The 13,063-nt window shown below is 34.9% G+C and overlaps 1 protein-coding gene across 4 annotated transcripts; it reads right to left on the bottom strand.

Annotated features, from left to right (window-relative positions):
- Nucleotides 1-913: 913 nt before the first annotated feature.
- On the bottom strand, nt 914-9,450 carry LOC147293343 (TMV resistance protein N-like). 4 transcript variants are annotated; one of them, XM_086230279.1, is made up of 9 exons: nt 8,819-9,450; nt 6,291-7,371; nt 5,899-6,177; nt 3,582-4,805; nt 2,858-3,474; nt 2,656-2,743; nt 1,987-2,583; nt 1,223-1,856; nt 914-1,111 (listed from the first exon to the last, which is right to left on the bottom strand). In XM_086230279.1, the coding sequence occupies exons 1-8, from the start codon at nt 9,361-9,363 to the stop codon at nt 1,314-1,316; spliced, it is 4,974 nt and encodes a 1,657-aa protein (XP_086086405.1). In that variant the 5' UTR covers nt 9,364-9,450; the 3' UTR covers nt 914-1,111; nt 1,223-1,313. The 4 variants fall into 4 exon arrangements, with proteins under 4 accessions (XP_086086405.1, XP_086086403.1, XP_086086404.1 ...); XM_086230277.1 differs by having other exon boundaries at nt 1,987-2,743; XM_086230278.1 differs by lacking the exon at nt 914-1,111 and having other exon boundaries at nt 1,141-1,856; nt 1,987-2,743.
- Between the last annotated feature and the right edge of the window lie 3,613 nt (nt 9,451-13,063).

Here is a 13,063-nt window from a genome sequence, read left to right as displayed (position 1 = left end):
ACCGGCCACCACACTGAACCTATCTAACATTGGCAGCAAATTAATTAAGCTGCTAGCTTGAAATCGGTAAGAGATCTTTACATAAATAACGTACTCTAGCAATTATCTTACCTAGTGCACCCATACCACTCAAAATTGCCCCATGAAAGGAGATCAAATATATTCCTCAGTTAAGGGTGTTAGTTTGGATTATTGTCTATGGAAAAGTTAATAGTACTTGTGATATGGTTCAAAGGGAGAAGACCTTTTTGTCTTTCTCCACATTGGTGTGTGATGTGCAAGACAGATGCTGAAAGTACGTACGGATCATCTGTTTTTGCATTGCATATATAGCAATGACTCTTTGGTTAAGGTTTTTTAGGGAGACCAATTTGTGCTGGGTGATTCCAATTTCCAACTACATGTGTGGCATTATTCTGCTAGAAATCTTTTTTGGAGGAAGAATGAAGGGTCTGGCCGGTGTTGGGAAGATGTGTAGTAATGGCTGTTTCTTGAGGTCGTTTGGCTAGAAAGGAATATGAGGACATTTGAGGATGCAAAGGGTGAGGAGGTGATCATGAATTTTTTGTTTCTGGGCATTAGTGTCATAAGAGTTCATGGAGAGCTCATTTTCTTTGTTTCGGGATATATTAGAGTGCTCCTGTTTAGTAATGAATTCTGTAGATATCTTGGAGATATTTGTTGTTGATTTGCTTTTCTTCGGTATAGCACACTTTTGTTTGTTTAATAAAGTCTTGTTTCCTATAAAAAGAACAAGAAAAAAAAAACTCAAAAGGAGATTACATAACACTAGCTAGTACTCTACCGGCTAAATTAAAAAATACACAAAAGATCGAACTCTGGAGTGCAGAAGCAAACAACATTGTTATCACCAAATAATTAAGCAAATAATTAAAGTATCTATCCCTTGTTTGATAACACATGCATGCGTTCATTTCTTTATTCAGAAAAATTAAGGTGCTAAAGAAAAAGAATTGTTCTCGTCCCCCATTCCGAAGGTACGTAACTGGTAATTGAACGATACAAGTCAACGTACAATCAAATACAAACTCTTCCTTGATGTGCAATGAATCAATGATACTTCTACAAGTGACTTCAATGACTTCATGATCTAGCCAAAGAAAGGATATATATATATATATATATATATATATATCAGACAAGGTATTGCACCAAAAAGTAATAAAACTTGATGTAATGAGAAAGATAAAAGGTTACTTACAAGTTACACCCCACGCTTTGCCCTTGTCCTTGACAATATGCATGAGATCAGTAAGCTTTCTCAATTAATCTTTCATGGTGTCCGTCCTGTATTACATGTTTTTATTACCAGGTTTTTCTTGTTCACGATGACCACGGCACTTTGCGGATGACTTGCAGAGTGTCAATGTTTGTAAAAGCTCTTCCACATCCTCCTTAAATACTAAACGAAGGGCACAGTCATGCACTCCCAAGCCTGGGCTATTCGACCCAACAGTTGTCCAGACTTGATTACATTGATTCAATGATTCAGAAAATTTAACACGTGGTATGTAGATGAACCAAATGAAATCGCATGCACGCAACCACGTGACTTTGTCACTACCGACTGTAACACGGAAACAATTGCCATCAGGATGGGTCACCAAACGACAAATAATCTGACGAGTAAACTCGGAATTGGGAGTGTCCAAAATGATGGTTGGATGCTCGTGGATCGAGGCATAAGCACATACAGCAATCCCCATCCAATTACTATCATCGAACAAATTTTGAGGAAGTTGGATTTCTGCTCTGTCGCCTTTATTCATATGCATGAACCACTTGGGAATTTTAATTCCACAGAAGTTTGTTGTAAATTGTTCCACACACCAGTCCTGTAAACAAAGATATTCTAGTGTGAGATACGACTGAGTGAGTGAGTGAGTGAGAGAGAGAGAGAGAGAGAGAGAGAGAGAGAGAGAGAGAGAGAGAGAGAGAGAGAGAGAGAGAGAGAGAGAGAGAGACCGTATTTCTATAATCTCTTGAGATAGCTTTTCGAAGAATTTTTTTTTGCACTTCACCATATCGCAATTTTATAAAACGTATCCAATGTTGTACCACCATTCCATTATAATATTCAAAGAGAGCAGCTGGGGTGCGTAATATGCAGTTGGTGATTGTCTGGACAAACCCTTGTAAATCTTGCTGGTACAAAATACGGAAACCACATATTTGAACCTTGGCAACAGGACCTTCGACTCTATAGGCAGTCCAGATTGTTGTTGATGATGATGTTGGAGTCAACCATTCAGGAAGGAATGCCCGTGGTAAGTATAAAACCAAAAGTTGATGTTTACCATATATATTGGATCTAAAACTTAGGTCTAGATCTATATGACGTTCACGAATTTGGAGTCGACAACCAACACGATAAACCGTATTTACTAGAGACTGGTGGTCCAGTGCAAGTGATGCAGATAGAGCAAATCCCATCCACTTCTTACTCCTGTGTAGATTCTGAGGCAGCTGGATTGACACTGAGGGCCCAACTTCAGTGGTGGTGAACCACGCAGGGATTCCACTTGCAGAAAAATTATAGGTTTGTACCCAATGGTTGAGTTCCTGCATGCAGAAAAATGCACAAATTAGTAATTTCACAGAGAGAGAGAGAGAGAGAGAGAGAGAGAGAGAGACCTGAAGGTATCTTGGAAGAACTGACTCAATGTTCCTTCTCAGCAGAATTATGGAGCCTTCTTCGGAAATTGGAGTTATATATTTCTCCCTGCAATCGTATATACCAAATATGAGGAAAAAAAAAATCAAATTATGGAAAAATTCTATTTCACATATCAATGAATAAGAAGCAATTAATTAATGCTTAGTTCTCAAATTCTACCATCTCAGAATGTTATCCACTCGATTAAACCATCCGGATTCAAATGTAGCTTTATCAACTTCATTTGGATGGTAGTCGTTTGCATGGATAATTTGAAGTTTTTCTGAGGTAATTAAAGGGACTCGATGTAATTGGCGGGTAATAGCTTCAGAACAGTGCAAGAATGTTTGGACAAACCCTGCAACATCTTGCTCGTAAACAAGGCGAATCCCACATTTCTGGACCTCCATGCATAGGCTGTTGGTTTTAAATGAAGCCCCCACCGCACTTGATTTATTTAACCTCTCTGGAAAGCCTCGACAAGGTATATAGAAAAAACAAAGTACATGAGATTTTGATCTAATGTCACGGAGATGTGGTTTCAGTTGAAATTCATGAGTTTCCACTGTGCATTCGCAGAAGTAATTAGAAGTTTGCGAATCTGATTCAGCGTGGGAGAAAGCAGGATGTCCCTTGACTAAGCAAACAGCAGCAACCCCCACCCACTTCTTATCATCCTTCAGATCTGGAGGTAGCGGGACCTCTATGAAATTTCCAGTAAATATATTGCTGAACCACTCTGGAATTTCTTTGTTATGAAAAAGAGAGTTCATGGCATATGACCTGTAATCCAATAGCTGTAACGAAAAACAGAAAATTAAGGATTTTAAGTAATTAATTATGAAATAAACAAACACAGATGATCATCAGTGAGAGTGAGAGTGAGAGAGAGAGAGAGAGAGACTTGAAAGTCTTTTTGAAGCACTTGAATTGGCAGTAACAAGTCATCAACGCTTGGTTTACATTCTTGATGCTCAGATGGTATACTGACAGACATCATTCTCAAGGATGCAGTAGATACAGTGTAGTCTCTTCTTAAGACATCTCTCGGCGGTACTGAAGTAGTATATGATGTATATCCTTGATTCTTGGTGGAAATGAGGGAATTGACGGTAGTCATTCCCGAGACACCTGAAGTCCATACTTTGAATTGGTTTGGGAAATCTGTTAGTGAAGTACAATCTTCTGCATTCACATGTCGAACACTTAATGGAAGCTTAGGCAGCAATTGAAGCCTTTTACAATTTCTCAACGTGAGAGTTTCAAGCTTGGACAGTTGAGAGATGCTATCCGGTAAGCGAAGAAAGTTATTATCAGTCAAATTTAAATCTTTTAAGGACAATAAGCTGCCAAGATCATCGAGAAATATTGCACCCTCCATCAGATTGCAATCACTTAAGTTTAAATATGTCAAAGAAGCTAAACCTGAGAATGAAGTAGGCAACAACAAGTTCTTGGGGACATGGCTCTTTCTACGCCACCACCAACGATTAAAGAATGAATGCCATGATTTTGAAGGTATATCTTTACATCCTTGGATTGATAGAGACTTTAGATTCTTCATACCTACAATGGACGATGATTCTCTTATAGCAGTTCCACTTATATCAAGCTCCTCCAGACATTCCACACAATTTAGATTCTCAGGTATATCATCAAGTTCCGAGCAACCTGTTAGAATGAGAGTTTTCAGAGATTTCAAATAATGAATGGTACTTGGAAGATGCGAAAGGTTCTTGCAGTCTCCCAAATTCAGCAAAGTAAGACCCGTCAAACGTTCTATTGATGGAGGTAATTCCTCTATGGCAGTCCCATCTAAATGAAGCTCCAACAAGCTTTTCATATCCCCTTCAATTTCAGGAAACTTCTTGAGTCTTGAACATGCTGAGAGAATCAAAGTTATAAGAGATTCCAAACTGATGGAAGGTGGAAGGCTCGCAACAGATGTGCAGTTTCTCATATTCAACAAAATAAGTTTTTTGAGAACTCCAATGGATGGGTGAACCTCAACCAAACTTGTACAGCCTTCAAGCACCAATGTTTCCAAATTTGGAACTTCGGTGAAGTTTGGGGTACTGACCAAGTATTGAGAATGACTCAGATTGATCAACTGTAATGCGCTCCAACACTGATATATATAGTTTGCAAAAATTATCATATGATTTGAAATAAATAACTAATTTATTGAAAAATGATTAATAAAAAGTTAGACATAACTCCCTCATTAATATTTTTTTAGACAGAAGTCCAATTACTATTTTTTTTCTTTTGAATTATAAGTATGTCTCCCATTCAACAATTTGTCTACTTAATTATTTTTATTGAGACTTAGAATCCAGTTCATTTTATGAGTCTTTCTTAGACTAAGATCGGTAGTGATTTAGGGTTTTTAATTAAGTCATTTTATTTTTCTTTTTTGACGGGTTTATGTTAGATTTTAACTCCAAAATTTTGGACTCCACCCAAAATCTCGAAGTTAAAACCTAACATGCAGCCTTTACAAAGCCCACTCTACACTCTAGGAGGGGAAATACCCTTCAAATAGGAGAAAATACCCTTCAAATCGGGGAAGAACTTTATTATGAATTAAAATGATTTTCTTATAAATTAAAAGGACTTTATTATGAATTAAAAGCATTTTCTTATAAATTATTATGAATTAAAAAGATTTTTTTATAAATTATTATGAATTTAAATGATTTTCTTATAAATTTTAAAACACCATCGATCTCCATTTAAAAACTGTTTTTCTAAAAGAAACCTAATTATCTCTTATTTTTATAAGCTAACTGTACTACATTTTTAGGAAATGTCGCTAGTGCCCATTGTCATAGTGTTAAATATAATGATAGAAAATAAGATATATTGACCAAGTGACCAAGTCAAACATATTCCTTTTTTGAGAATTTTGAATTTATGTTTTTTCTTTGGGATCTGTTTCGAGTGCAGTGTGTACCAATTATGAATGATCTATTATGAAAAAATGTACCAATTATGCATTATTGTACATGTGGTGGAATTTTGATGTGTTACGAATTATGAATTAATGGGGATGTCCTCAAATAATGTATTTGTTATAATCGATTGAATTCTTGTGTATTATTATTTTAGTTTTATGTATGGTTGTGGGGTCTAAAAGTACCAAAAATAATCAGTCCTCTACTTTATGATATGTATTCACTAATACAATTATACAAACATGCATAAAATTATGATCTTACTTTATTTCCCCTCCATAGCTGTTTGATGCGGCTCGAATCCATGTTGAGTTCAACAAGCTTATGTGACTGATCAAAGTTTGATGGCAGAGAATTTAAAGGGCATCCAGGCCATTCCAGAAGTTGTAACTCATTAGAAAGATAGTTAAGGTATCCAGAAAAGTGCACATTACGAATTTTGAGCAATCTTAGCTTGCACATCTTTGAGAAGGGATCAACATTCAACTGAACCTCCTCTTCTTTTGGCAAATCGAGAACTATACTTTCAACTGTACTTGTTCCCTAATAAAGAAGATCAATGAAAAATAAGTTGCCCGCACATGGATATAACAACATACAAAGACGATAAATTAGTTTTAACAATCTTTAAAAGTATATTTATACTAATCTCTTACCTCATTATTTACAAGTACATGGATGATATCTTTAGGAAGCCACAACCTGCTACGTTTGCCAGGCTCTTCACGACATTCTTGCCGAACAATTTCCCAACCCATTTCTTGAATCAAATCATGCATCCACAATTTTCCAAATGTAATTGTTACTAGAGATTTTTCAATGAGAACTTTTATACCAATTTCTGGATAGAAGTCACATAGTATTCTTGTTACATGATCTTTACTCTCTCCTTTAAAGAAACATGCAATGTCCAAAAATATTTTCTTTTCCACTTCTAGTAATCCATCAAAACTTACTTTAAGCACATCAATAATTGTTCTGTCAGGATTTTCTTTTAGTCTATCCAATGCACTTGACCATTCTTTTTTATTTCTACCAAAAAGGAACGAACCCAAAGCTTTTAGAGCCAATGGAAGGCCACAAGCATAGTTTACAGCATTCTTAGATAGCTCGAGAAAATCTTCTCCAACCTGGTCTTTCTTGAAGGCTTTCCAACTAAAGAGCCGGAGAGCTTCAACATCAGTTAATGCCTTAACCTTATACATTTTATCCACTCCAAATGTGCTCAGCAAATGCTGATCTCTTGATGTTAAGATAACTCTACTTCCTGAACCAAACCAACTATGATCACATAATGCTTCCAATTGTTCTAACTGATCCACGTCATCAAGGATGATAAGAACCATTTTAGTACGTAGTCTATGACTTATTAAATTTTTTCCCATCTCAATGTCCTGTATATTTACAGTACTTTTTAGCAAGTCTGAAAGAAGTTGTTCTTGTAAATGAACTGCACCTTGCTTTTTAATTGCCTCTCTAACATTCGCAATAAAACTGTAACCGTCAAACTGATGAAGTATCCTTTCAGAAACTGCTCGTGCAATAGTTGTCTTACCAATTCCGCCCATCCCCCAAATCCCTACGATACGAACATCATGCAACCCTATGTGCAAGTATGAAAGCATTTCGTTCATGTGGGAATCAATTGCAACTAAATCCCGAGGTACACTTGAGATTGTTTGATTTAATTCAGTGAAAATATTTTCTACAATATCTTGAATAACTTTGGATTCATATCTGCAAAAAATAAATATCTATCTTAATTAATATATCATATAAAGATATGGAACGTTTCTAAAGTTTCTTTTTCGTGGTTTTGATTAAAAAAGGATCAGAGATTTTATCTTTTATTTATATGAGTGGCAGTTGACAAGTCCAAATTAAAACTACTCTAGAGCTAATTAATTAGTTAGTAAGATAATATGGTGCTGACTATTATTTTTTGGTCTACTACATTTCATAATCCAAATCATTTATTTTTTATGTCCTCATTTAAAGATCTCCTTGCAAAATATCATTCAAATTGGAAATTATTTAATTATTTGATTATCATCACAATCATTTCAATGTTTATAAAAAAAATTTGTGTTCATCTATATATTTCTACACAATTAACTTATTGATATATAGTTAATTAAACAATTTCTAATTTAGTTGATTTTTTACAAAAATGATCTTCGAATGATGGTCTAAAAAATGAACGGTTTGAATTATGACATCAAGTAATTGTATAGTGGTCCCAAAAGAATGTAAGTACCATATTATTTTATTAACTGGTTAGCTTTAAAATGCTACGTACTGCTAACAAGTGATATATTTTTTTACAAAGAGTTATTTGTTTTCTTGATTATAGAGCTTGTAACATTAAGATAGCTTCTCAAATATAATAAAGGACAGACAATATTAATGTCTTTTTCACACTTCTTAGGAATTTTGCTTTATTCATGTTAACATAAATGCACATATATAGTTGACCAAGCAATAAATGTTTGTGTTCAATTAGCTGCTATCAGCCCATCAGGGGGTGATAAAGGCCACATGTTCGGATTTTAGTTTAGCAAAATCTTGTTTTCTTAATAATTCGGTAGGGATGTTTTAGTAAAATTTGGGGAACGATTTGTTATCTTAATAAATTCTAGTAGGAAATATATGCAGAAGGTTTATCAAGAATTTGGATATAGGTATTTTTTGGATCTTAACCAAATCCAGCTCTTTTAATTTTATTTTTGGTAACTTCTGGAATTTTTTAAATTTTTCGGTTTTTTCTTATTAGGTTTCTTGGCCTCTAATTGCTAACCCTATAATACAAATTATTGTTGTAGCTTTTTGGTATTAGTCATTTCAATATTGATTGTCTTTGAGATGAAAGAGAAATTTCAATATTGTTAATATATAATAACAGATTGTTTTCTCTACTATATTCATTTTCTTGTTATTACCTCGAAACAACAAATTAAACAAAAACTCCTAAATCATTCCATCCAAATGGATCCCAAGTGAAACTCAATAAAGGGTGCCTTGTATACTTCCTATCATTTTTTTTTTTTTTTACGAGGGGAATTAAATCTAGGACCTAGCCTCACCCCATCCCACCAACGACACTTAAGCTCAGACAGAAAAAAATAAAAAACATTAATTCAAAGAAAAAATTCAGTAATAAAAGAAGAATAGTAATTAACTTTACCCATCTTGTAAATGCCATCCAGAGATATTGGCTAATTCAGTAAGTGCAGCTCTCCACCTTTGCACCTTTGTATTGTCTTTAGAAGCTTCTTCATGCTTGGAGAAGGCTTTCTCGAAACTCCCTGTTTGCTTTCGTACCTCAAATGGATCTACATCATAGAAAACTGGGAGTACTCTCTGTCCCATCACTTTCATGCATTCCATAGTCTTGGCAAGCTCATCCAAGCACCATGTTGAATTGGCATAATTTTGTGAAAGAATGACAATTACATATCTTGACTCCTCAATTGCTTTTAAGAGTTCTGGCGCTATGGCTTTTCCTCTCTCAAGTTGTTCATCATCCCTAAACGTGAATATTCCTTTCCGATTCAAAGCAGCATATAGATGGTCTGTGAAGTTTCTGCGGGTGTCTTCACCTCTGAAACTGAGGAAGACGTCGTATGTCCTGTGAGGGGTCGGAGAAGAAGAAGAAGAAGAAGAAGAAGAAGAAGAAGAAGACGACGATGATGACAGAGAAGGAATATATGAGGCTGTTTGGTTGGCCATTGAAAGAGTACTGCAAAGGTGTTACGTACTGGTCTCTTTATAGCGAAGATTACAAAAAGAGTTGTATGCAAAATCTGAGAATGGGAATAAAATTTGCATTTAATTCTTCTTATAAGGCTTGGTTACCGATATGTTATAGCAATTTCTGGATTTGTTCAACATGACAAATGCATTAATTGACCAAAGACATTTCCTGCCAGTGGGCCAAACAAAAAAGACATTTCCTGCCAAATTTAAGACTAATGGGGTCTGAAAAGATACAAACCAACCATAATCTGCCAATTATAAATCGAAGCAGCTGGTCAAATGCAGATTGATGTCGGCAGACGGTGAATTTACATCTATGAAATCGTCCAAACCCGCGTGCTTAGACCTGGGGAAAACACACACGACCCGGTAACACGAAATGACACAACATCACACGAAAATTTATGGGTTTGGGTTCGAGGTTATATGGTCAAGTTGATATCAGTGTCACCCGTTAGAGATCCGTTAAAATAATGGGTCGGGTCAATTTACAGTTACCCGTTTCACCCGTTAAGGAAAGAGCATTTTAGTAATTATGTTAAGACCATATTCTACACCCTACCACATGTAATCACATTCACACACCCACACCCTAACCTAATAAAAAACTAAGCTTCATTTCACTCTCAAAACCAAAAATTGTGCCTCCACCTCTCTGGCTCTCTTTCGGGCTCCTCTCTCCATCGATCGTCTCTCTTAATCTCTCATCTCCATCGATCCTCTCTCTCTTCTCCATTGTGTCATCTCCTCTGGATCGCCACTCTCGGTCTCTCCTCTCCATTGATCGTCTCTCTCTCTCTCTTCTTCTTTTGTTTAATGAAATCTTATTAAAATAATTATATTTTTACTTAAAAAATATATTAGGTTTTTTTTTCGGATGAAACTGGTCAATCAATTATACCCGATAATTTTCGGGTCGTATCTAGTTTGAGGTTTTTACCACCCGAACGTTATTGGGTCATGTCGGATGAACCCGTTAGTCATGTCGAGTTTGACTTGAATCCATAAAACACAACCGTTTGCTAGGTCTACCCGTGCTTCTGACTTTACATCTACGAAATTTTCCAAACGCATTACTTACTTCCAATTGACTACCCATGAAGCTACCAGAGTGTCCAAAGTACATTTTCCCTTTTATGTGTCCTTCCTAAGTTCCATAACAACCCAAGTATGAGTATTAATTTTGCACCATCACGCATGAGAGGATCAACCCAAACAAAATACCCACAGCTGTGTACCTGCATGACTCATGATGGCTTCGTAAATAAATTATCACGTCATCAATTAACGTCTAACCATCAGGGTAGTTGATGATCAGACAACAATAGTCAATTGTAAATAATTAAAACGTTAAATACTAAATTGAAAAAATTGAATCGATAGAGTGCAAGTTGTGAAACACACCAAACTTTTGTTAGGATTGCTGAAAAAATGAGAGTAAGAGAGGAGAGAGAGTAAGAAAAATCTAAAGAGACTACATTACTTCATGTAAGTATTACAGAGTGAGAGAACATGACTTTATATACTCTTAGTAATTAACTGTAATAGTAAAACTTATTAACTACTAACTCATAAACTAACAACTTTAAGGGTGTAAGTTGTAATTTGCACTATTTATTATGTGTTCAAGTTCAAGGTACAACTTTCATCTCCCTTCAACTTTCCCAAATTTTTAAAACCCAAAATCAAATTAGCCAAAGAATAACATCGATCATATCATCAGCAATGTCGATCATGGAGCAAAAGCAGATTATAAAATAAAAAATGGAAAACTAGCGTAATATTTTATGCAGAAATGTAAAGAAAACAAGAGATCATATAGCTCATATTAATTAGTTGGATAGCTTCACCTGGGTCGAACTCCAAAGAGTACTGGAGACTTTAGTATATAATTCACCTAAATGTTTAAGTGCAAGACAAAGAATATCCGATGTTTAAGTCAGTAAATATTCTAGAGAGAAACTGATGACATGTTTAAGTCAGTAAATATTCAGAAAATTTGGTTCAATTAAAAAGACATAATCCGCCAGATATATATGAAGTTTGCAGTTTGCACATTGAACTGGGATTGCTAGCTAGCTTCTATTGATGTAAAACCATCTACTCCTACATATTCCATACATGAAGTCTAGTCTGTATGCTAAGCATTCAAGAATACTGGCAGGTATGCTAAAACTGATGTTTCGCCATTTAGATCCAATTCTTCTAGTGAGGACAAGCATTCAAGAATCAAGATCATTGGGCATTGCTCCTTCCATTAGATTAATTACAGTCTCCTATATGTAGAATAGCCAACGAGTATAAACCAAACACAGGGTTTAGATTTTGTTATACCCATGACTATACTTATCCTTGCAAAACTGGCTTACAAATCAGGACACGGTACCCATGTGCTTGTATTTTACATATTCCAAAGGTACTCATGCGATGTGGAAAACAATTATATACCTCATGATACCTCATCCCTATACAAAGTTGTTCAATGCGGCTGTAACATATATGTTAATTTCAACAAGGTTTATGCGGGTCAGATACTTGACCACACAGGTTTTAGTGGGTGCTGATGCCATTCATGGCCAGTTTAGAAACTTTAATATGTTAGATATATATGAGTTCGATCTTTATTAATGCTACAACATACAACATTTTTTAGTCATAAACTCAAATTTCTAATTTATTTATTTTTAAGCCACAAAAAATATTTCTAAAGCCACAATTCAAGAAAATAAAGTATGGAGCATTCAATAATATTCAATACTCATCATAATCAAATAAAGTATAACTCTTTATATATATACTATATCATAACTAAATAAATTGTAATTTTACAAAAATTACATAATGTATTATAATAAAATAAAGTGCAACTTTTTACATAATGCATCGTAACTAAATAAACTGTAATTCTGTGAGAGTTTACATACTATATTATAACTAAAAATTTAGTTTTAAGTCATTTTTTGTGGCTTAAAAATAAATAGATTTTTTACATGAATTTATGAGTGAAGTGTACAAATTTTTGTGACTTTTTACTAATTTACTTGATATATATCCAAGGGCCTTAAGAAATTTATTTCTTCATGCTTGAGAAATATTGAGCACTCAATCTTGTTTCTTCTACTTGTGGCAACTCAAGAACATGCGCGCCTTCAACTTCTTGGGTACGTTCCCTAAATTAATTAAGATCGAGAACAGGAATAAGCAAGGCGCATTATACAGAAAAACTTAAATGTTGCAGGTACTTTAAGATTTTGAGAAATGGATTCATCTTTATTCTTTAAGTTTAGTTTTAGCATATATTATTCATTAATTAGGACGTACATGAGACATCCTCATGTGACCACAGGTCCACAATTGTGGTCATACTTGCTATGTTTTCCAGGATCTTTAAAGGACTCTATGTCCCACCCATTTCTTAATTTGTTATGAGGGTTTTATCAATGAGAACTCTTATACCAATTTCTCCAACTGTCAAGTTCTTATATATAACATTTTCACGCCAGCTCTCCTTATTAAGATTAGGTCACCCTCACTTCCTCGTTCTTGCAACTTGCAATCTAGATGGCACGTGGGCCTATTGCATTTATTATAGTATTTGACCGTTTCTCTTAAAAGAAATGAATCATTGGTAAAAGTCATTAAGATTCGTTGACTTTAAGTACTAAATTATAAT

Source organism: Dryas octopetala, chromosome 2 (genome assembly GCF_963921425.1).
Source record: "Dryas octopetala chromosome 2, drDryOcto1.1, whole genome shotgun sequence".
NCBI lineage: Eukaryota > Viridiplantae > Streptophyta > Magnoliopsida > Rosales > Rosaceae > Dryas > Dryas octopetala.
Note: the sequence above shows the minus strand (reverse complement) of the source record. Positions and strands in the feature narration are given on the sequence as shown.